We start from the raw sequence: 25,473 nt of genomic DNA on the forward strand, positions 1-25,473 counted from the left end.
GCGACAAACATGCGTCTTCTTAGATGCTCCTGCAGGAACACGGAAAGTCTACGTGAGTCACAGGTGCATCTAGATTGTGCAAAGACAACAACGACTTAAGTGACGAGTTGGAGGTGGGCACATGAGCGATGGCGGTCCGCCAGTTTTCAGTCACTGACGATTGTGTGTTGGTTCGTTCCGTGCATTGTTACAATGTTGCTTTTCTTGCTAATTTATTACATTACCAATTTTTCAAATGTTAATTTTCTCCCTGTGCTTAAAAATCATTAAAATACCGGCCTGATTATGCGGCGTATGGTACGCCGCGGGTTGGGTAGTATTATTTACAATCTTATTTAGATGATTTGATTTTAAAAAGAGTAGTGACCACAGCACTGATCCCAGATCACCTAATTCAGAAAAACTTCCTCTTACTAGAACTATCAGTTTAGCCAACAAATAAAGTTTGAATATTTAAATTAAAAATAAGTAAATATTTAATTAATTTCATTTTATAAACTATTTAGAGTATTATGTATATGTTTGAACACTGTTTTATATGCACTTATATTATTATAGTAATGACAGAGGTGTCAGAAGCCACAGCAACAACGAAAACCAAAAGGAAAAATCTTAGTGGTACTCAGCAACTGTTATTTAAATATAAGTGCCATCAAAGCCACCCATGCAGGTGCACCCTATAAAAATGAAATGAAGAGTGTGCACAGTTGTCTTGTCTTTCATATAGAACTGACAACTGGTTGAGCAAATTAGGGCTAGGGTTAGAGTTACTTCTGGTCTTTGAGAAAATTCTTGAAGGAAATTACAGGATGTGTAGAATGTATTTAGTTAAAATAAAAAAAATGCCAGTTGTGCAAAGTAGAGTGTGTGGACTCCAACTTGATACATTTGTACTGCTGAACACTAGTTATAGTAATAACTGAAAAAACAGAATTATGGTTGTTGTATTTAATTTGCTTTAATTAGAACATCTTAGCATTAAACATCAGTGAGGATCACAGGTTTAGCAGTGTTTTGGGGCAGAACGATGCTTGTAGGTTACAGGAGACATGTTTAGAAAAAGCTGCTCAGTTAATCAAAAAGAGGAGCAGTGGTATAGACAAAACTGTCTCAAATTATGATGTCAGATGGGGTGGGTGAAACTGTTACTAATGAAGAGAACAAGCTTACAATTCAAATATTATGAAAAGGCTGATATGCCAAACTAGATCTGTGAAATACAGAAGTAGATTTGAAATTGTAACACAATGTGAAAATTAGTGAGAGGTATGCCAAATATCTGTTCTTTTTCAAATGTCAGCATTTGTCTTTGAATAAGACATTTTTCAAATAAATTTGAATTATATTTTAATAGTGAAATTCTAGCTGACAGCTCTACCTCTTACCATAATCCTTTAAATGCTTTTGGTGGTTCCTCATAAAACTCCATCATACCAGTGAAGCACAATTCTAAGTGTTCTCAGTGTCTAAACTGATGTTGACTATTCACTAATACATCTGGTTTGCCACGTGCTACTCAATATTTTTTTTAAATAATTAAATCCATTAAATTACCTGTGATACATAATAAGCTTACTGACCTTTTATTATGTGCAGTGATTTTTTTAAATATGTTTTTAATGTACTTGCTCACTTCTTTATGTACTCTTCGATAAATGTTATCTTGTCCCATATAATTTGTTTGATTTTTAAATCTAAGCAGCACTTTTTTCTTCATAATTTCTAAATCATTAAGTACCTCCTTGATATTTTGTGTAACTACCAGGAGGTTATCAGCTTCTTCAAATGTGAAAACTTAAAAAAAAATGCAAATTTAGAATACTTGCTATAAAATTGTCTGTAAATTTTGGTTCTTCTGTACTGTTCCTAATACAATCCAGTTACTCTTTCATTGTTCTTATTTGCTTTGTTCTTTTGTTCCTAAAAATGCTGAAATAATCTCTTTGAATTGTGCTCTAATATTTCTCAGTAATTACCTTTTGGCATTTTCAGTATCATATTTGACAATTACTCTCATGCTCTCACAAACCCTATAACTAGTGCTATAGTTATTTGTTTTATATGCATTCTGCAAATGTTTTTTTTTAATATGCTTTTTTGTGCTCCTAATTTATCCACAAAGTCAAAGTTAAAGCGAACTTTATTGTCATCTCAACCATATACAAATATACAAATAGACGAAATTGTGAAGCTTATGGTCCACAGTGTAACAACATGAAATGCAAATAAAAAATTAAAATTAAGTTAAAATTTAAATTTAAAATTAAAACACAAACAAGAAAAAACATTGTGCAAAGACAAGATTGATGCAATGTATGGTATTATGCAATCTAGATACTGTACATAAATATAGTCAATAAATATGTAATATAATAAATAAATAATAGATATAGATAATACAGAAATTATCAGTGTTTGATAATAGTTAATAGTTAAATGATAATGTGTAAACAATGATAGGTCAGAATGTTTCAAAGAATGTCAAAGTGAAGTGTGCAAAATACTTAAAGGTCAGTATGAGATTTTTAGTTCTTTTCTACATGCACACACGTCTTTACAGGAAAGTGGCTTGCATGTATAAAGTTCTGTCTTTAGAGATGGTTGAGGCAGTGTGGAAGATCCCAGGGGGCAGAATGGTTGCTCTGGTTCTCTTTTATATCTTACTACTTCTAAGTTTCAGGATGAACCTTTTCTGTGTCGTACATAAAATGCTTTTAAGTCTTTAATCTGTTCCACTGTTCCATGACTAATTTTACACTTAAAAACATATCTCAGTTTGTGTTTTTTAAGTTTTGTAGCATTTGCCCTATTAAAAGTTAAATGTAACAGTTTTAGTGTTTGCTCTGTAAAAGCACAGTGGAATGTAATAATTATATCATGAACACTATATTGAAATTGTTCAATCACCCGACCCAATGAATTCTATCCTGATTACCAGAAAATACTGAATCAAGACGGGCTTGTCAGGTTGTTGCTTTTTTCTGGGTTTCCTTTTCCTACATTCACTGAGTTCATTTGTGTTACTGGGTCTGTTTTACCCAAACAAACCTACTCACTGTTATTTTGATTATGTTCTTTTTAACCTAAGAGATAACCTGAGATATATCCATTATATGAGCAAAGAAAATAAATCCTCACATATTGCAGGGAAAAACTACAGTACTTAACTAAAAAATTACTTTTTCTATACTATATGTTACCAATTTCTTTAAAGAGTTCATCCTATCCACAGCTAATTGAGCCAGCAGTAAATTGTTTTCCTGCTTGCTGAATTCTAATTGTTATTGTCGGAGCTCTGAGACCTGGTTTGTTTACATTTTCATTTCCTGAGTATTTGACATCACAAAAGTGGTTTATTATTTTTTTTTCAATATTCATATTTTTGAAAGTATCATATCATGTACTTTTCTGACCTTTGTTGTCTTTGTTCAGCCAGGATTGTGTATTAGCAGGGCCTCTGCATCTGTTCTAAACCTTAACTGCAGCCTTATTCTTCTTCCAATGTGCCGTACGCTACTGGCTTTCCTACGAGGATCACACAAGGTAATTGCTGATATACCATAGTTAACTTGTTTTGAGTATGTATGTATGTCTTCCAGTAGTGAAGAATTTATTTTCTTGTAAGGATTTGTGGCAGTGGTGGAATGAATGTGTAATTTAGAAATAGTAGAGCTGTCCTATTAAATATGCTTCAGTTATTTTTTTTATTAGGGTTTGGTAAATATACTGACTGACATTTTTTATAAAGAGTAAGCAATTAAAATAACTAATAATTTGATTACAAAATGTAAAACCTTAATACATGTAAAAAGTATAAAGTTAACTCTTTATATTTTACTGTTAACAATAAGGTGAATATTTAAGTTTTTCACAAATAATAGTTTGTGCATAGGGGTGTTTTTTAACTGTTTCATTATATTTTACTTTTGTTAGAATGCATTTTGTGATTAGATTTTGGCACAGTTAAAAAGTAACAAGATTGGTTTACCTAAATTAGTGAATACATTACCTTTGGTAACAGATTACAAATAAGAATAGAATTTATAGCCTTTTTTGTATTTATATTTCAGCTAAAGAAAATTAATGGTTTCTTTAATCAAAACATAACTTTGGCTAACAAATCCAAAGAAACATTTCATTAGTAGATAGTAAAGTTTCTGAACAATTAGGTGCTTAGTTATGCTCTGTCACATTTCACGGTTGTCTCTTGTTAGATGTGAATTAAGAAAAATGAGGCTAGCTTAGATTGTTATAGCAAAGCAGAGAAAGCATACTTTTGTTAACATACTCCAAATGAACCAGGTAACTTTATATACGTTTGATGTTTTAGTGCATACTTAAAGCTGACAGGTTTATCTTAAACTGTCATACATGAATGTTGTTTTTAAAAATTAAACTTTACTTAACTATTGACAATTTAATGAAATTCTGGATTGAATTCAATACTATTGTTACTTCTATACCAAACATCTGCTAAAGACAGTGGATTCTACACTGCCTATTCAAATATTTGACCATCCAATCATAAATTAAAAGTGAACAATGTAACTTATTAGTAATTTGTAAATACAATAGATATCATAATGGGCAGTTCATTATTTTGCAAATTTCATCATTTATGTTTTAATGTATAATTAAAAAGCAAAATACAATGTTTTAGTGCATGACTTCTATAAACAACTATTTAGGATGTTTTACTTGTAACTGCTAACAGAAGTTTTTCTTTTTAAACATATACCCTTTTTCTTTATACTTGCACAGCTGGGGAAACTTTCAACACCATTTAACATTTTACAGATTTCTATATAACTAATTTCTAAAATAGGATCTAATCTCCATCAGGGTCTTTGCAGTGGGGTCTGATAAACAAATAACACATAAATATGCAATATGTTATCTTTATTCAACAGTAGTAATTGTACCTAGCAATGCCTGGAGTGGGGACACCAACGAAATTTCATAACAAAACATAGTTCATGGTGTTCCCCTGTACAAAATTTGGTGATTATAGGTTAAAATTGTTTGGATTTGCATATGGGACTAACACAAGCAGAGGTATTTGGTGCACTGACTAAATTTTGCTGCGAAACACAGCCTATGGTCTCCCCCTGTACAAATGGGGAAATAGTACAAAATTTGGCAGAGATAGATTCAAAGGTGTGGATTTCCATACTGGAGAAACACACACACAACCACACATTCAGCTTATATGTTAGATTAGGTATTGTTTTTATATTAAATGTCATGGTTGGGGGAAAATATGTAAAATTCTAGGAAAGAGGAGTGATTAGAGTTAGTTATTCCAATCAAAGCAATACAATGTTGGTGTCAGTTTAAGGTGTTCTTCTCTATTTTCTTGCTCTTCACAGTAGAGATATGTTGAAGTGCAACATGACCTGATCAAAAAAGATTTCAGGGTACCTTGACAGATGAAAACCTTATGTGAATTTCCACTTGGGATTAATAAAGTATCTATCTATCTATCTATCTACAGTGGTGTGAAAAACTATTTGCCCCCTTCCTGATTTCTTATTCTTTTGCATGTTTGTCACACAAAATGTTTCTGATCATCAAACACATTTAACCATTAGTCAAATATAACACAAGTAAACACAAAATGCAGTTTTTAAATGATGGTTTTTATTATTTAGGGAGAAAAAATCCAAACCTACATGGCCCTGTGTGAAAAAGTAATTGCCCCTTGTTCAAAAATCACCTAACTGTGGTGTATCACACCTGAGTTCAATTTCCGTAGCCCCCCCCCAGGCCTGATTACTGCCACACCTGTTTCAATCAAGAAATCACTTCAATAGGAGCTGCCAGACACAGAGAAGTCGACCAAAAGCACCTCAAAAGCTAGACATCATGCCAAGATCCAAAGAAATTCAGGAACAAATGAGAACAGAAGTAATTGAGATCTATCAGTCTGGTAAAGGTTATAAAGCCATTTCTAAAGCTTTGGGACTCCAGCGAACCACAGTGAGAGCCATTATCCACAAATGGCAAAAACATGGAACAGTGGTGAACCTTCCCAGGAGTGGCCGGCCGACCAAAATTACCCCAAGAGCGCAGAGACGACTCATCCGAGAGGTCACAAAAGACCCCAGGACAACGTCTAAAGAACTGCAGGCCTCACTTGCCTCAATTAAGGTCAGTGTTCACGACTCCACCATAAGAAAGAGACTGGGCAAAAATGGCCTGCATGGCAGATTTCAAGCGAAACCATAAGCAAAAAGAACATTAGGGCTCGTCTCAATTTTGCTAAGAAACATCTCAATGATTGCCAAGACTTTTGGGAAAATACCTTGTGGACTGATGAGACAAAAGTTGAACTTTTGGAAGGCAAATGTCCCGTTACATCTGGCGTAAAAGGAACACAGCATCATCATCTATCTATCTATCTATCTATCTATCTATCTATCTATCTATCTATCTATCTATCTATCTATCTGAATCAATTGAGATCTATCTATCTATCTATCTATCTGAATTACAACAATCTAATGAGTGGGCCAAAATTCCTTGTAAGGGCTGTAAAAGCATTTGTAAAAACATTAGTAAACACACTATTGCACAGAAGGAATAAATTGTGACTTACAAAAATCACTGACAGAGTGTGAGGTACTATGCTTAAAACATAGCAAAGCCCCCTAATTTGACAGCCAAGGACATGTGGGCATCAGTTGTGTGCAATTATGCCTGTGCCCATTAGTCTATTATAAGTAAAACACTGAGCAAGAGAAGTATTAATAAGAGGTTACAATAAATAAAACTACCATTCTACCCACCTATCACAGAAAAAAACATTTAAAGCTAGTTAAATGCCATCACAAAGCCTTAGAACAATAGTCTTTGGACAGATGAAAAAGATGTTGAACTTGACCAAATACTAGCACCATACGTAATTTAAAGTATGTGGAAGAAACAAAGGCTACATTTTTTGTTTAGATAGGAGAATGTGCCTAGAGGCTTTTCATTTAAATGCCCAAGAAGATCCAGGGGTACAGCGGTGAATTCTACTTTTTAGGTATTTTTGGGGCAGAAAGAAATCAGTTGGCTTGGATTAATTAACATGCAATATTTACATTATCTTACACTACTAAGCATGCAAATACAGGTAGAGCCAAAATGAAGTACCACATTTCTCAAGGTTATTGCGCAAAATAGAGGCAGCCAAGTGGGTTGGAGTCGGGGGTCGTCCTTTGATAGGTGATCCCTTGGTCCGTTGAACACCGTGCTTTTGCAGTCGAAGCGTTCTTCAAAAACAATGTATCCATCGTCACTACACAACGCATCTTCCGAATGCACTTCAGCATTCTTCCAAACAGTGACGTCCCAAATGAAAACAGTTCTTCAGTGGGTGGCTAAATTTAGACAGATGGGTACAACATTGAACAAAAATATCTCCAGGCTGTCGTCGGACTGTACGAATGCCTGAAAACATCCAAGCTGTAAGGGAATCAATTTTGTAGTCTCCTAGACGTTCAGCACACAAACATGCTTCTGCCTTAGGCATTTCCAACACATCTTTGAGGAGGATTTCGCATGAGGACCTTAATTTCTATTCATATAAAACCATGGTAGTGCAGGAACTCACTGAGAGATACAAGGAGAGCCATAGAGAGTTGTGCACAAACATTCTCCAAACCATTCATCGAGATGCCATTGTCATGTGCAGCAGCGAGTCACATTTCTATTTGAATGGTTGCATAATTAAGCAACATTATTACTACTGGGCTGAAACCAACCCTCGTGAACTTCATCAGAGACCCCTGCACAGTAAGCTTGTTACAGGTTGGTGCTCCATTGCAGAATTTGGAATTGTAGGCTTTTTTGAGGAGGGGGAGCAACAGTCATTGTCACTTCAGTATGTTACATTGAAATGCTACAGAACTTTTTACAACCCTCAGTTAGAAGAAATGGATGTGGTGGATGCCTGGTTTCAACAGGATGGAGCAACAGCTCATACGGTGCAGAGATGTTTCCGGGAAAGCTGAACTCCCTGCACGCCGATGTTGGGTGGCCTTCACTTTCTCCTGATGTCGCTCCCTGTGATTTCTTCTTATGGGGCTATCTCCAGTCGAAGGTATACACACACAGACCTCAAACCCTTGAAGCCCTCAAGGACACTATTTGCCATGAAATCATCGATATTCCCCTTGAAATGGCCGAATGAGTCATTCAAGAAATGTCTCAAAGAGTGTGTCGCTAATGATGGACCACCACCTTGAACACATCATTTTTAAATCACAGTGAAAAAAATCTATTTTGTATAGCCTTTCTTGTGTTGTAATGAAATTTATTTTATCTTGTAGTGTTTTTGTAGAATAAACGTTTGAAATGTGGTATTTCTGGCTCATCCTTTATTATAGTATATCAGTATGCCTGAGGAATATCAAAAGCATCTAATTTATGCAATGATTTTGATTGCCAGCATAGTTTAAATTGAGAACAATTCTGTCATTTTACATGCCACACCAATATCTCATTCTGAAAATTAACTACACAAAATTTAAAAAAAAGATTTTTTAATAATGTTAAATTGAATCCACAACAGATTCCTCTTTTGACAGTTGGACTAAATTTTATAATCATATACTAGGACCTCAACTTTCCTTCTAGACTTTAATTGTCAAGAACTTTCAAAATGTAGTATGGTTTCCTATCTTCCCAAACTAATGGTTTGTTTGTTTTCTAGACTGCTACACGAGATAGGGAAGTCTAGTCTGTTGTGATTAGGTTTGTACTACTTCAAACCATTATCAGCAAAACTGGAATAAAAAATAACCTAATATTGATCTTGACAATGCTGTGATCTTTGCAGAGTCAATGTAGGCTCTGATCTCTCTCTCAAGAGACTGAGTGAGGAGTCTGAGTCTCTGGGCCTTTAATGACCTCTTGAGTACAGCAGTGTGTCTGTTTGCAGAGAGACTTTCGACTTTGTTGAAAAGTTTACTTACCTAGGCAGCAACATTCGTGCCTCTGCTGACTCTTCCTATGAAGTCAGTAGACAGATTGGGAGAGAATGGGGGGTCATGAGGTTGCTGGAAAGGAGTGTGTAGCACTCACAATATCCTGGTACTTCCTGTTTTGCTATATGGTTACAAGACACTCCGTGACCCTGTAGTTAGGATATAGCGGGTTGGATAATGGATGGATGGATGGATGGGTTACAAGACATGGACGCTATCCAATGACCTGAGATGAAGACCTGATTTCTTTGGTACTGTGTCTGTCTGGAGAATCCTTGGGTACCATTGGTTTAGTATTGTGTCAAACAAGCGGTTGCTCATGGAGTCTCAAATGAGGCACATTACCTCCATTGTGAGAGGGTATTAGTTACTGTACTATGGTCATGTGGTGCAACTCCCCGAGGGTGATCCAGCTCACAGGATCCTCATTGTTGAGGATCCAAGTGGCTGGACCAGTCCTAGGCGACGCCTACATAACACTTGGCTCTGGCAGATAGATGGTCATTTCTGGGGGCAGGGAATTGGACCAAGTGTCTGCCTTGGGGGTTGCCTGAGCCATTTCATCGTGTGGTGGGTTTAACAACGCACTGTACCAGTGCATGCTCCCAAACCTGACCTGATCTGACCTGTTTCTTCATTTCCAATTTTACATAAAGCGATTTCAGCAAAATGTTTGTATGAAATTACTTATTTCAAACCTTGCATTTTTCATTCGCTGACTTGCAGTCTCTTGTCTTATTGTTCTGAAGACTTTCAAAATATTACTGAAATGTGTGCCTAGTTAATATTTGCCAGTTTATCTGAGCTGTATAAAATGTAGAATAGGCATATTAAATATTTAAGATTATGACAGTCGGAGGGATTCCCAGAATTTTTCTCATGTATACCTTGATGAACAAGATTACACTTTTGTTTGAATCATGCAGATACAGTATTAAAATAGTACATTTATACTATGTGATAAATATTTCTGTTTTATTTTTAGTTAATTTTTTAACTGGAGACCCCAATGGTAAATCTGCTTATGAATTCATTTTGCCCATCATAAAACTGTTTGTTTATTTCATTAAAGAATTTGATGAAGTAAAAAAATGTTGCAACAACTTAAAGAAAACAATTGATATGGAAAAATGATATGTACCTATGTGATTTTTAAGTTAAAGTTTGATTGCTTGTGATTTTTTTTCTTTGTCAGGTAACTGGTAGAAGAGCTAGACGATTGTTGGATAAAAGCAAAACTTTTCATACAGTTTGTGGCATTACTATCTCTGTCTTTTCAGGTGAGACAACTTATTTGTTTTGTCTGACCTATATGATTTTAGTTTACAAAGTATATAATATGTAACAGCTCACAGAATCCCCAATCAAATATGAGGTTTAATTTAATGTGATTATTAAAAATAAGATCATTTATTTCCATTTTCCTTTTAACTGTATTATGCAGTTTTGCAACTGATATTCATATTGTGTTATATGTGTTTTTTGTTTGCTGTCTCTCTCTTTCCATAAAATTGTTAAGTTGCTAAAATGTTTTCCATGTGCTTTTTTAGTACTTTGAGGTAATTTCCTCCCAAGGGCATGTGTTTTAGGTGTACAATTTTTTCAATCTTCAGTACAGGTTTGTCAGCTGCAGACAGCATTGTATTAATAGCCTTGTATTCTATAAGCACATTGTAATCATGTACCCCTTATAATATTGCCATTTAATCACAAGATCACACACTCCTTCACTTCAAACACGTCACTTAATATGGCACCTTTTTTTAAAAAGAGGACTTGCCAATTCCCAGTTTTTACATTCTGTTCTTTACACTGAAGGGAATGTTAATACCCATATTCTAGCCACGTTTCTCATGAGTTGCTCACACCTTCCTTAAATAGGTGCTGGACATGCACTATACATGTGGAAACTATGTTTTGACAAAAAAGAGAAAATTTGAGAGGAGGGAACAAGGTGATTGAAGGAAAAAGCCATACGCGAACCTTTCAGCACTCTAGTTACATTGTCTTATCTAAGTTCTGTTTATCTCATCCTAAGGTGAAGATCTGAGAAGGAATGGCAGAAAGAAGAAGACACAAAATATATAATAGAAAATATACCTTATACTTACAGTATTTGCTCAGTTCCACATCTGCAGTATTATGTGGTAATTTCAGTGACCATTCCAATAACTTGTTACTTTCCCAGGACAGACAGCTTGTTCAAAGTAGTCATGACATCAGTTGATATACTGTAGGAAGTCATAAGTTGAAACAGAGAATATGAAAAAACCTGGCCACATCTGGTAATGATAATAGTCACAGCTTTCTTTAAGAAAAATAGTGAACAAACATGTTCATAGTATTAGCTACAACATGAATTAAATTAAAGCTGTAATAGTCTTTCTGCTAAAGTTCAGACAAATAAGGTGTCGCATGCGGCTGGAGGTGGAGCCCAGCTGGGACCCCCAGGTGGACCGGAGGAGGGCTTGTGCCTCCTCCAGACCACGAGGGAGCGACCACCCTGGTTGTGTTTGGGGCCATGGGTAGAGCGCATGGAAGCCCTACCCTGTAGGGGCCCGTGGCTACCGCCAGGCGGCGCCCCGGTGCCTGAAGAACCCTGGACCTCAGCACTTCCTCCACACCAGGAAGTGCTGGAGGGAAGAAGACTGGGGATACCCGGAGGGCTTCCAGGTGCGCAGCCGGCACTTCCTCCACACGGGGGTGTGTCTGCAGGGGATTGCCGGAAAAGCAACTGGGGGCTGCTATTTACGTGGCTGCCTCCCTTCTGTCATCAGCAAGAGTCGGATGGAAGAGCACGGAGCTCAAGAGTGGAGTGGAGGCGGCCAGAAGGAAAGGCATTTGGTGACTGTGAGGCCAGGACTTTGGGGGATTGTGCTGGAGGCACTGGGACGTGCACTGAACAAATTGTAAATAATTGTATATAATAAAAGTGCGTTGGGTGAGCAAACGATGTCCGTCTGTCTGTGTCCGGGTCCAGTTCCACAAAGGTTAACATCATACTATACAAGTTTGAATCAGAGAGCATAATACACTTTACAACTGCAGGTGCTGGACCACAGTAACCAAATCTAATACATAATACAAAAATCAGAAAATCAACAATGCGAAAAACAAAAGTCAGAATTGATTATGCTCAAAAGGAGCACTAACTGCAATAAAAAGTCAGATCGTGTTTGTTTTAAATTGTAACATTGGACATTGGGAACAGTGTAACATCTTGTTTTTTCTGTAGTGGCACCATGCATTTACACATCATGTAACAGGACTCACTTGACTGGCATCTGCCCATGCCAACTGTAAATAAAATTCATGTGAAAAGTTAACGAAATCTGCAAATGGCACATGTCATCAGAACCCTCTCTCTTGCCAGTTGCTTGTGTATGCTCCTCAGTTTTAGAAGCAGTAATTTTCATTTCTTAGAAACCTGGAAATAAATATTCCATAAACATGCACATGCAAAATCTCAGAAATATTTTACAAGTGACAATTAAGTATTAATTACATAGTACATAGATACTGTTAATGAAGCAAACTGTTCCAAATATTATTTTAAATATTTTCAGTTATATTTTACTGTGGTGGGCTGGCGCCCTGCCCAGGGTTTGTTTCTTGCCTTGCACCCTGTGTTGGCTGGGATTGGCACCAGCAGACCCCTGTGACCCTGTAGTTAGGATATAGCGGGTTGGATAATGGATGGATGGACAGTTATATTTTGTATAACAGGTATTTGACACTTGGATAAGTTCTTGTTTGATAACTAGACTTAAATGTAAACACATTCCAAGTAATTCTTAGGCACAGTAATAGTGAAAGTAATAAAAACAACACATATCAGATGTTTTAGTTGGATTTCATGTTTTCACACCATTTTTATGTCATTCCAGGTTGCTCTCATCTTCCCGTTTAATTTTGAAAGAAGTGACATTAAATCTATTTGGAATTGAAACATTCCCTACAATTATTTATCATGTTCTCTAAATGCACTGTGGTTAAGATTGTCATATACAGTATATTTCAACTTTTTACCTTATATTTTACATTTGCACTTCCATGCATTATTGCTTACTTTGTTTGGACCAAGTTGTTTACCACCTTTTAGAAAAAAATATCATTAAGTGTTTGTTTTAATATATTAACTACAATTTTTAAGTGAAAAGTAAGCATTCTCTTAGTACTAGAAGTTCTTACTTCACAAACTACATCTTTAAATACTTTAGTAAACTAATTAGTTTGTTCAGACCAAGTCTTTTGTTATTACTTGTGTCCTTACTTATTACAGTCTTGACAGCTTTAACTATGCTTAATGTTTGCTGTTAAGAAAAGTAAATAAAGTCTCATTCCTTTTAACATAACTGCACCTCTAAGAATACAGCTCAGGTGTCACTGACATGTGATTCTATAGTAATGAGGAGACAACATAGCAGTTAAGGCTCTGTGCTGCATAACAAAACACTTGCTAGGATCTAAGAAGGCTTTAAAAACTGTGACACATTTTTGATGATGAAACCCTGTAAACACATTCAGCTCCAAAACCTAGGTGCAAACAGTTTGGGAGGGGTTCCTTTCTACATGTTACTTTAAACTTTTCTTGAAAGCTCTTTTAAGTGAGTTGCTGTGTTTTCATTAATTCAGTTAATGAATTGTAGGTAGTTAAGGCAGTGGTACAAGTACTTTCAGATAGTGGTAGTCAGTATTTTAGCTTTTTTTAGATGTACCCTTTGCATTGTACAGTATATTAGATTTCTATTTATGGCAATGTTCTAAAACACATGTAGTCTTTGCTCAGGAATTAGGGGTGCATTTCTGTTTATGTGCTCTGAGGGCTGTGTGGCCCAAACAAAAAGCACCTTATCTTTCCTCAGAAAAATGTAAAAGTACAGTATATAACTTATTGACCTGTCTTAATTTTTAAAGCTATTAAATGGTCCTGTTGTTACTGCTTAGTCATTTTCCTAAAATACGTTAAAGGATCTTTTTTTTTGAAGTCAGTTATTATGTCTCATTCATGGCAAATAATAATTTGCCCTGGATATCAAAAGCAGGGCTTATCTTTTAATAGTAACCAGAATTCCATCACCCCAGGTAATAATGCTTTCAACTTATAATAGATCTAGGGTATTCAGTATAAGTTGACAGCTGACACAAGCAGCTAATGACTAGGAGTAATGGTCAATTAGCTCAAATTGTGCACTTGCACTTCCAAGATGTTCATTTTTTTATGTTATGAATTTATTTTCCACATAAATGTGGGAGAACTTAGCAAGTAGTACTATCTCCCATGGAGAAATAAAATTCTTAGGTTTCATTTTATGTCACAGTATTTCATATGTTTGTTTATAGGCACATATATATTAACAGGTTATATGAACATTCACTGTTATAGCAGTGCTTATTTTCAGTCAAAAATTTGCTAATATTTTCCTCACTAGAGAAAAATTCTGGATGTCTAGTCAGTGTATTGTCTACATTGGTCAAAAGAATGTAGCCTGATAACAGCACCTGTGGGCAGTAATGCCCTTTTTCTATGGATTCTTAATGTGACTCAGGGTGTAATATGAATCTCTTTGTCTAAGTATTGTTGCACGTTTGAACATCAGTTATAACATAGTAGAAATTGTAAGAAAATGTTCCAGCTAAAGTCTTACTTAAGACTCATTCATACTGAAAAAGAATTGACAAATCACATTTGAACCACTTTATACATCTGTTAGATTAGTGAGTTTAGCTAAAGTAACAAAATAATACAGTACTCACTTTCATGGTTTAACATTTTATTTCTTGATATTTTGTATCACATTTCAGTGTGCAAGGATAAAGTTATTCAAAAGGATAAAACAGGTTCTGGACAAGCATAAAAAAACATTCTTGTTACATACTAAAATGCTAAAAATGCTTTTGGTAATTGCAGAAGAGAATGTCTTAAACACAAAAGTTTTCATATCTTTACACTGTTTTCATTTTTTTTTTCAGTGCTCCATGTTGCATCTCATATGATAAATGCTGTAAATTTCTCTGTCAATTTCAGCGAAGACTTTCCTCCATTGAATCTGGCACATTACAAAGGCGAGGTAAGTAGTAGTTAATGCATTACAGAAATACTTTTTTAGATGTTTTGCATTTGATGACTGCTTTTTTGTTGACTACTTTATAACTTTATTGATCTTTTCAATTTCTGTGCAACACTGACCAGACTTCTTATTGAGTCCATATTTTATAACCAGGTGTTTTTTTCACAGGTAGAAAAGTTTAGGCTTTCTCATTTCTATTTTATCTTCATTTGTGAGAATGCAAGTAGAACCTGCATATAAACAGCAAGTAAATAAATGAGAGGTGTGGCATATAAGCATTATATTTCTCATTTCAGTTGTCTTGCCTGTATATATTTCAGGTTGTTGGTGTCACTTAAGCAGACAGTAATAACCTGTGTATTGGGTAGGTCTTTTGCTTTTATAAGTTACTCACTCCAAATTTTGTAGAAAAACTAAATTCTAGAGAATTTTAAAATTTGTGTGATATCACACATAACCACAGACAAGATATGGAGGAAGCACACAATACCCCTGTACATAGTACATAAGTACATAGGCACCGAGAGACTTGTATCATAGATAACATTTATTACTTTTAATGGCTAGTAGACAAAAAAACTTCTAAAAGAACTTCTTTTTTTGGTGCAGAAAGAAAGAAAGAAAGAAAGAAAACTAAGCATAATTTTGTGTTTACTGTTTATGTAAAATATGGGGTGAAAGGGGTTATTTGACTCTTTGAGCTTTATGTATAAGTGTATATCTTTTCCTGTACTGGTTGGATTTAAGATGGGTGAATGGATGGCTTGACCTGTTGTTGAAAACAAAATCTATAAGCAAAACTTAGAATATAGCATCTTTCAGAACTGACAACATCACAGCAAAGGCGAGGTAAGTAGTAGTTAATGCATTACAGAAATGCTTTCTGTATTCTGTATACATAAATGCTGATTTATGTGCTTGTAAAAAGGTCTGTGCAGGGCATAAACGTCCATCTTTTGCGTGTGACTATAAACCATTCTGCCATAGTATTAAAAAGTGTGTTTAAAGTGTTCTAATATAGTTTCTTTCGGGTTTATTTGTGAGTGATTCATATTTGTTTGAAGCACCGTAGTACTAATACTGGAGGTGGTGATGGTGGGACTATCCAAAAATTATTTTCATATTTGGAATCAGGATGAAGATTAAGACTAACCACTCTTGTTAGTGATCTTAGAGATTTCTTAGAGAGGTTGTGTGTAGTAGTAGGACGGTAGAGTTAGGACTTTGTGGGAAGACTAAGACTATTAGTAATAAAGATTAGTTCAGTTTACTGGTTACTATGCATTGGTTACTATGCATGTGAGGGAAAGCAGATAATAAGTTGGTTAAACTGTGTGGAGGACTGCCAGCTTCGTGCTCCGGCCCTCACCCCCAGGCCGCCAGGAGGAGCTCTCCCGACAGCAGGATCGTGCCCCGAGTTCCAGCAGGGCATTATGGACTATGTAGTGTTTTTACACAGCCCTGCTGGATACCTTGGGGACCACTGGGAGTCGCTGTAGGGGGGCTCATGGGCTCTTGTGTGCCCTATAACCCGGGAGTACGTCACGGTCATGTGACAGGAAGGAACGACGTGCTCCCGGGTTGAAGAAAAGGACTGTTTACCCTGACCCGGAAGTAATAAAGAACTATGGGCTTAATTGGACAGGAACACCTCCTGGTCAGGGGCTATAAAGGGACAATGCCTCAGTCCAGACACTGAGCTGTGCTGGGAGGTAGAGGAGCAAAGTGTCTGGGCGAGGAGGAGTGATTATTGCGTTGAATTTGGTTTATAATTAATGAGTAGTGTGGAAGGTGCTTGGTGCACTGTGTTAAAAGAAAATAAAAAGTCTTGGAATTTTACCTGGTGTCTGGAGTTGTACCTGAGGGTTCAAGGGAGCACTAATGCCCCCTACTGCCACAACTGTTATTGACTAATGACTGGAGATACACTTGGATAATAATACATTGACTAAGTGACTTACTGTAGTTTATGGTACAAGTTTAACAAGTTGTTAAAATTATTTCATTGTATATTTCAGTTAACATGGATTGGAATAAAGGAATACTGAATACTGGAATGCTTTTTACTTTTATGTATCTATTTTAAATATTACATCTTTTTAATTTTGGAAATGCCATTTAATTGTAATCCCTTTGGTAAAAAAGAAGAAGAAGGAGGAGGTGGTAGTTTCAAAAGCTATTGAAATGGAAGAGGACCAGTATAAAATCAGGGCAGTTAGGCAGTACAAGCAAGGTTGCTCAACAACCTTAGAGATTTTCATCAACAAAGCTTTAAAATGGACTAACGTATGGATCATAACACAGGCCATACTCTGCTTTCATTTTAGGGCTACTTATGGTGTACACCTAAACCTCAGCAACCTGTGCCAGTGGTTCAGCACCTAAGCAAAGTGCCTCATCTGCAGTTTTTCTAAAACAAGTCTTCGGCACATTCTCTTGAGCTGCCAGACTGCATTATCACAAGACTGCCATTATCAGGAGGTTCTGGAGACAAGCAGAATGGAGGCAAATAAAGCTTGCCTTCAACAAAAATAGTTACCCATCACAAAAGGAGAAGCAGCACAGGACAAAAAGTGAAGGGAAAAGGAAAGAAAGAATAATTGTTCTTTCAAAAGAAAGCTTTTTTAATCAGTGTCGTCAGAGCTGAATCGACAGCTTTATTTTCTCATTCGAATGACAACCATGCTCACAGTACCTTTAGCAACAGACAAAACAGTCAGTATGATTGAGCTGACTATCCCATGGAAGAAAGCGGTGAAGGAGACCAATAAGAAGAACAGTCATAAAAACTCAATTGACAATTGAATGCAAGGAGCTGGGATGGAGGGGAGCCATTTTTCCATTAGAGGTTCTGGTTTCTTTGTAGGAACATCTTCCCAGTGTTATTTGTGTGGTGTTGGAGGTTTGGGCTGTGGCTAAGGAGGAGATGTAAGGGCTGGAGAGCACATACCGTAGTATACGAGGACAGCAGTAGCATAATACAAGTAGAACTAAGGAACCTTATGTGGTTCCTCTGGTAGAAAAGAATCCTGAGGCCAGTAGCAGGGAGCAGCAGGGAGATTTATCTAACTGCTCCATAACCAGGAGGTGTTCCAGGATTAAAAGAACAAATCATACGTTAGAGATGGCTTCCAGCTGATAATCCTGCAGCTGACAATAAGGCAGTTTTGAAATTTTTATTGTTAAAAAAACATTTTTGACTGTTTGATTCAGGGGGATAAACATATTGCTAAAGAGGCTACTACTAACCACAGACTACTCTGTACTTTAAATGTTCTTTGGACATCTCAAAAAGGTTACTTTAAATGAGATTAAGTTTTTGATTCTGTCAAATAAAGTTGATGAACAAGAATCTGTACAATTTATGCTGCATTCTTTATGATAATAAAAGTGTTTGTCCTTTGTATCTTTACTGTTCATAGGACCCTAGGATTCTAATCTTTACTACTGGTATGTACCATTTATTTGTTAAGTTAATTCTATTTCTAAGGGTATTATGTAAAGAGAAAACGTATTTATTTAATGTCTGGAATTTAAACAATCAACAGATAGTAATCAAACTTCATCTGTCTTTACAGAGTGGGGTAACTTTAAGAGTTTAAACTGGGTTCTTAAGCAGTTTGTAGTCTTTTGGTTAGACTACATTTGAACTTAAATTAAAAGTGGTTACAGTACTTAATTATAAATCCCACTTTAAACAGATGATCCCTCTTTTTAAACTTTTTACTTTTATATAAAAGTTTAGGAAAGAAAAAAATGTTGTCTTATGTCAAGAATTTGATATGTAAGGTTGAAATGAGTACTGCTAAATTGTTCCCCAAAGATACATGATCTGTGTTTCATTTAATGAGTGACAAAGTTAGTTTTTGTTTTGTCCCTGAGGACCAAAACTTTATAAAGAAATTGATTATGCTAACAAGTAAAATAAACCCTTAGATTTTTAACACTTGTGGGCTGAGGCCTATTTAAGCTAGTTACCGTATATTTGGCAGATATAAACTTTAAACAGTAGATTTTTATTGGATTTTAACCATTTTATTTTTCTTTTGCACTTAGTTCCAGGATTAACAGGTGTCCTCTTGGTACTGATTCTTTTCCTAATGGTTACAGCATCTTCATATTCAGTTAGGTAAGGAAAATGTGTTTGTTTAATGGACTTACCATAATGGGGCTGTATTAGAAAGCATTTGAAGTGGGAGATTACCAGTTTACAACAAGGGAGGTACTGATCAGCAGAACACCATTGTGAAAAATATTCATTAAGAGTGGATGTTCCTAGTTTACTCTCATTGGCGAAGCATTAAAATAGATAGGTCACAATATAATGCTTGTATAATATAAAGAACATTGACATACTGTAGTAATTTTGTTTAATTTGTTAACTAACATAGATAGATTTGCCTCCGTTCAATCATTATATGTTGTGAAGTGTAACTACAGTATACTGTGTGTCTGTGCTCCAGAAATACAGCAGTAGGACAAGACATTAAGTAAATTGTGTCTTATTAGTTTTCTTGCTTCAAACTAATTTGGGTAACTTGGTGACATGATTGCCAGTACTGCTGTTTTATAGCAATAGCACCCATAGTTTGCATCTATGTTCAGTCACTGATTGTGTGCTGTTTTTACATTCTCCCAAGTTCTTCTTGAGTTTTACACTAGGCACTCTTGGTTTCCCCATCCATCTCAAATTTGTATATATTAGGTTAATTTCAGGACTAAATAGGACTGATTTGAGCAAGTGAGTGTGGATGTGTCTATGAGTGTGCCCTATAGTGGTCTGACACCCTTCTGACTTTCAGCAGATTTCAATAAGTATGGACTGAGGAATTTAGAAAGAATAAATATTTTTTACCATAAAATACCTGATAAAAGTCACTTTGGCAATTTTGTATATTCTTAGAACTAAAGTAAAACTGCTAAAATACAGAGTATTAAAGAAGTATGTAATATAATGCATAATCACACGCACATACATACTTACTGTACATATGTTCTTTGTGCTGACATGTGCTTTGCAAACGCTAGAGGCTGTTGAGAGTTTTTGGTCTGTTCTGTGGTGTGAGATTTAAATAAAAAAAATACATTTTGCTCTTAAAAACTTGAGTTTTGGTTGCCGCTAAGGAACCGTGTGGGAATTTTTAAAGCTTTTTCCCTTTAGAAGGGTTTTTTTTTTGCTTTTTTTCCTCGCACAAGAGCAAAAGTAGCTGGGTGTTTGGAAGTGCGCTTGGAAAAGTTATTTGTACTTGTACCTGTACTTCTTTTTATCTGTATTTGAATTAGCATTCAGGAGGTAGGGTACAAAGCAGCAGTAACTGATATCGGCATTTGTAAGCAAATAACAGCAATTCCTTAGTTTAAAGGAAAAGAAAAAAAAGCCACGGCTGACTTCAAATCAGTAAAAGAAGAAGGCTCAGCAGTGCGCAGGTAAGTGCCCAACGTTAAGATGCCAATCAGACACTAGAGGCTGTAGGAGCAAATAAAATAGTACGGTTTTATTTATTTGTTTATTTTAGATTAAACAGTCCTTAGCGGTCCAGAGGTAGAACAGTTAAGTGGGCGACAGCGTATTGGTTCATTAATACGGGGGAATACAAACAGTGCGAGTGAAGAGCTTATAAGTAAGAGAGCAAAGTTAGGAGAAGAGACAGAGAAAAGTAAAGTTAACCTCATAGAAAGGCAAATAGCAGGCAGCTGAGAGGGAGAACAGTACAGGAGCTTAAGGGGAAAAGGTGTAAAATATCTGTAGCAGATCTTAGTGTTACCATTTAAGTTAAGGAGCAGCTGAAAAAGAAGAAATTTAATTTTAAGAAAAAAAAAAAGTTAAGGCAGCTTAGTAATCCCAAGTCAAATTTTAATAATGAGGCCAGTGCAATGCAAGTCCTGTTGGATGTTGGACTTTTAGATGATGGTTTGGAAGAGCCAGTTGTCTATGAGGGCTACATCTGCAAGAGATGCCAGCTGATCCAGCACCTCGAGCTCAGGGTCGCTGAACTGGAGGAGGAGTTGGCTGACCTGCATTGTAATAGAGAATTGGCGGACTTGGCCCAGGTGTCCTTTAGAGATAGTGTGCACCCCAAGGTGGCGCAAGAGGAGACCAGACCAGACCGGTAGAAATAGGTGGGTCAGAGTCACAAGGCATAAGGTAAAGGGTGCAAACTGTCCGGGGGCATCAACCCCATAATTAGAAGTGTCAAACCGTTATCATGTCCTTGCGGAGCTGGATGGTGTCTCTGAGGTGGTAGGCAGGGTTGAGGAGCCCCAACGGGCCATCTCAAAACCAGTTCCCAAAAAGAGAGAGGTAGTGATAGTTGGGGACTTAATCATTGGAGGGATTGAAGTGCAGGTGTGCTCCAGAGAGAGAGTCTCTGACGGTGTGTTGCCTTCCGGGAGCACAGGTGGGAGACCTCCTGGAAGGGTGGATAGGCTCTTGGCCAGAGCGGGGTGGATCCAGTTGTCATTGTCCACGTTGGAACAAATGACATACATAAGGGTAGTCTGTCAGTTCTGCATCCAAATTCAAAGAGTTAGGTACCAAGCTGAGGAGCAGAACTGACAAGGTAGTCTTCTCCGAAGTTCTGCCTGTGCCACGTGCCAGTCCAGGTAAGATTGAGGAGATTAGAAGGCTTAACGTGGCTCAAATCTTGGTGCAGGGTAGAAGGGTATAGGTTTATGGGGCATTGGGACTCCTTTTGGAACAGATGAGACCTGTTCCACCGTGACGGGTTACATCTGAACTGGAAGGGCACCAATGTATTGGGGAGGCGTATGTGTAGGCTAGTCGAGGATTGTTTAAACTAGGGAATGGGGGCAGGGAGTTTAGGACAGGCCAGATTTAGATCTATACATGGAAGAACAAACAATGGTGTAGAAATAAAAATGCATAGTAATGTAAATTTTAAGCAAACACGTAAATGTAGAAGGATTAACACATTAAAAATAGCTTGCCTTAATGCTAGAAGTATCAAAAATAAGGTAAGTGAGTTGGAGTTGTATGTAGCAGAGCATAATTATGATATTATAGCAATAACGGAAACCTGGCTAAATAACAAAGATGGGGATACACATTTTTTAGGAAGGATAGACAGAACAGAAAAGGAGGTGGGGTTGCTGTTTATGCCAAACAGGATTTAAATGTAAGTCATCTTCAGTTGGATGATGAGCCCCATCTTAGTGAGGACATGTGGCTTCGCCTGGAAAATATTAGGGAAAAAGGTCTCATTTTAGGAGTGTGTTATAGACCACCCAATTCAGACAGTAATTTCAACACACATCTTTTTAGTAATATCAAAAGGCAAGTTTACAGGGGATATTATAGTCATGGGGGACTTTAATTATCCAAATATTAACTGGGATAACCTTACAGATGGAGGAGCACAAGAGCAGGAGTTTTAGAAGTAATCAGTGACTTTTTTAACACAGCATGTTAAAGCACCAACAAGGGGTGAAGCCTATCTGGATTTAGTATTCTGTAATAATCAGGATAGAATTGAGGGTGTAGAGGTGATTGAACCACTAGGGTCAAGTGACCATAATGTAATACAATTCTCAGTGCAGATGCAAAGACTAAAATTGTTAAGTTGAACTTTAGTAGGGCTAATTTTGAGCAGATGCGACAAAGTCTAAGTAGGATAGACTGGGATAAGCTTTTAAATGTGGAGACAGTCGAGGAGCAGTGGAACAGGTTTAAAATGTTTTACATGTAATGCAGGACAGATACATACCTAAATTTGGAAGTAATAGGAAACTAAAAAAAAACTCCATGGTGGATTAATAAAGATTTAAAAAGAAGTTGCAAAGGAAAAAACTGCTGTATAAGGCATATAAGACTAATGACTGCAAAGAGAACCGTAGAGCATATGAGAACATGAGGGCAACCATTAAGAAGGATATCAGAGAGGCTAAAAGACAGTTGGAGAGGAATATAGCAGATAAGGCGAAAGAAGACCTAAGACCAAGAGATTCTTTCAGTATTTTAGTAGTAAAAGAACAGTTAAGGAGGAGGTCAAGTTCATCAGGAATAGTAAAGGGGAATTAAAAGATACAGACAATGAAATAGCAGATGCCCTAAACTTACATTTTTCTGAGGTGTTTACAAGTGAGCAAGTGGATAACCTGCCAGAGGTAAACACAACTACTAAGGAGGTACTGAGGGATTTGGAAATTGTAGAGGGAGAAGTGCTGCTCAGATTAAATAAGATGAAATCAAACAAATCACCAGGCCCAGATAATATTTATCCTCGTGTTCTTAAGGAGGCTAGTGAGTACATATATAAACCCTTGACACATATTTTTAGGAAGTCACTGTGCACTGAGAGATTCCGAAGGACTGGAAAATGGCAAATATCATCCCATTATATAAAAAGGGTGACAGGGCAGATCCAAGCAACTATAGGCCAGTAAGCTTAACAAGCATCACAGGAAAATTAATGGAAGGAATTATTAAGGATAAGATTGAGCAACACATGGCAAGGACAGGAGTTATTCTGAACAGTCAGCATGGGTTCAGAAGAGGGAGGTCGTGTTTTACTAACATGTTGGAATTCTATGAGGAGGCAACAAAAGGATACGATCAAAGTGGAGCTTATGATATTATTTATCTGGACTTTCAGAAAGCATTTGATAAGGTGCCACATGAGAGGTTGGGCATCAAATTAAAAGAAGTGGGAGTTCAGGGTGATGTTTTTAGATGGGTGCAGAATTGGCTCAGACACAGGAAGCAGAGGGTGATGGTGCGAGGAACCTCATCAGAACTGGCCAATGTTAAGAGTGGTGTTCCACAGGGGTCAGTGCTAGGGCCGCTGCTATTTTTAATATATATAAATGATTTAGATAGGAATATAAGTAACAAGCTGGTTAAGTTTGCAGATGATACCAAGATAGGTGGATTAGCAGATAATTTGGAATCTGTTATATCATTACAGAAGGACTTGAGTACTGTGTGCAGTTTTGGTCTCCAGGGTACAAAAAGGACATAGCAGCGCTAGAAAAGGTCTAGAGAAGAGTGACTAGGCTGATTCCAAGGCTACAGGTGTTGAATTATGAGGAAAGATTAAAAGAGCTGAGCCTATACAGTTTAAGTAAAAGAAGATTAAGAGGTGACATGATTGAAGTGTTTAAAATTATTATTGATAATTAAGGGAATTAGTACAGTGGATTGAGACTGTTATTTTAAAATGAGTTCATCAGGAACACGGGAACACAGTTGGAAACTTAAGGGTAAATTTCGCACAAACATTAGGAAGGTTTTCTTTACACAAAGAACGATACACATTTGGAATAAGCTACCAAGTACTGTGGTAGACAGTAAGATGTTAGGGACTTTCAAAACTTGACTCAATGTTTTTTTGGAAGAAATAAGTGGATAGGACTGGTGAGCTTTGTTGGGCTGTATGGCCTGTTCTCGTCTAGAGTGTTCTAATGTTCTACGTATATAGTGGATATAAATATATACAGTATAGTGTGACCACAAGGGGGTACCACTGAGCCCCAAACCTCAGACACAATAGTACCCAACACAGTCTTGAGTTCAAGTAAAGTAGTTTATTATAATTAAATCAATAATATGCAGAAATAACCAGCTCCTCTTGTTGAGGTTCATCTGCTACCTCCTGACTCTGGCTTTCCCAGTTGAGGCGGTGGGCTTCTTTTAAGCTGGCCCTGGGAATGCATCTGGTGCCACAGTGTGTCCTCTTGGAGGTACTTTCTGGTAATTTGGAAACCAGGGAGGTCCTCCCTCAACAGCGCCCTCCAACAGCACCCAGGGCTATACTTCCAGGCTCCAAATCCCTTGTACCTCTGCAGGTGTCTGAACTGTGATGCCTTAGGAAAACCATTGCCACCTGTCATAGTGGGAGTAGAACTGCTCCTGGCCACTGGTCCATCCATTTTAGCCTTCCTCTAGAAACAGAGAGGGAACTTTAAAAAAAAGAGTCCTTATCTTGTACCTTAAATTCTTCACCTTGTCTTGTTTCACCCTGAGCAGACGTGGTTGAGGTATTTGGGCCAATGTGATCTTGGTGGGACTTCCAGATTGTATATTACCTCACTGTTGGCAAGCCTTTATCCTTAGATATGCCCTCTTCATTTCTTTGAGGCTCCTGTACGGCTTATGATGCTCTAAGGATTAAAGAGGGGCCCTTAGTTTCTGTGCAGCCTTATTCAGATTGTGGGGATGATCCAAACCAGAATCACCAGAATCTTCTTTTGTAGGAGGCAGAGCTATTTGAAAAGCACACACACACTAATAAAAGTGACTTTTTTGCTCTGAACTCCAATTTCTTTACCTAATCTAACCTGACATCCAAAGTTTGACTGGCAGTCTCAGTCATTTGAGGTTCTGACAGGATTTTTTTTTTCCTCATAGTTATTGGAGTGAGCACTACATGGTTCCCCTCATCTGTGTCCAGGTCCCCTTCGTACTGTGTCTC

At 36.9% G+C, this 25,473-nt stretch overlaps 1 protein-coding gene across 2 annotated transcripts in view; it reads left to right on the top strand.

Annotated features, from left to right (window-relative positions):
• The window catches only part of LOC120523149 (NADPH oxidase 4), an 82,088-nt gene that overhangs the window by 10,248 nt on the left and 46,367 nt on the right, over window positions 1–25,473 (top strand). Inside the window, exons 3-7 of one of the 2 annotated variants that reach the window (XM_039744163.1) lie at window positions 3,433–3,543; window positions 10,168–10,252; window positions 14,946–15,043; window positions 18,466–18,493; window positions 19,100–19,172. In XM_039744163.1, coding sequence (XP_039600097.1) covers window positions 3,433–3,543; window positions 10,168–10,252; window positions 14,946–15,043; window positions 18,466–18,493; window positions 19,100–19,172 — 395 coding nt within the window. The remainder of the gene's footprint in view (window positions 1–3,432; window positions 3,544–10,167; window positions 10,253–14,945; window positions 15,044–18,465; window positions 18,494–19,099; window positions 19,173–25,473) is intronic. The other variant, XM_039744164.1, reaches the window with a different exon arrangement.

This window comes from Polypterus senegalus, chromosome 2, assembly GCF_016835505.1.
Source record: "Polypterus senegalus isolate Bchr_013 chromosome 2, ASM1683550v1, whole genome shotgun sequence".
NCBI classification, from domain to species: Eukaryota; Metazoa; Chordata; class Cladistia; order Polypteriformes; family Polypteridae; genus Polypterus; species Polypterus senegalus.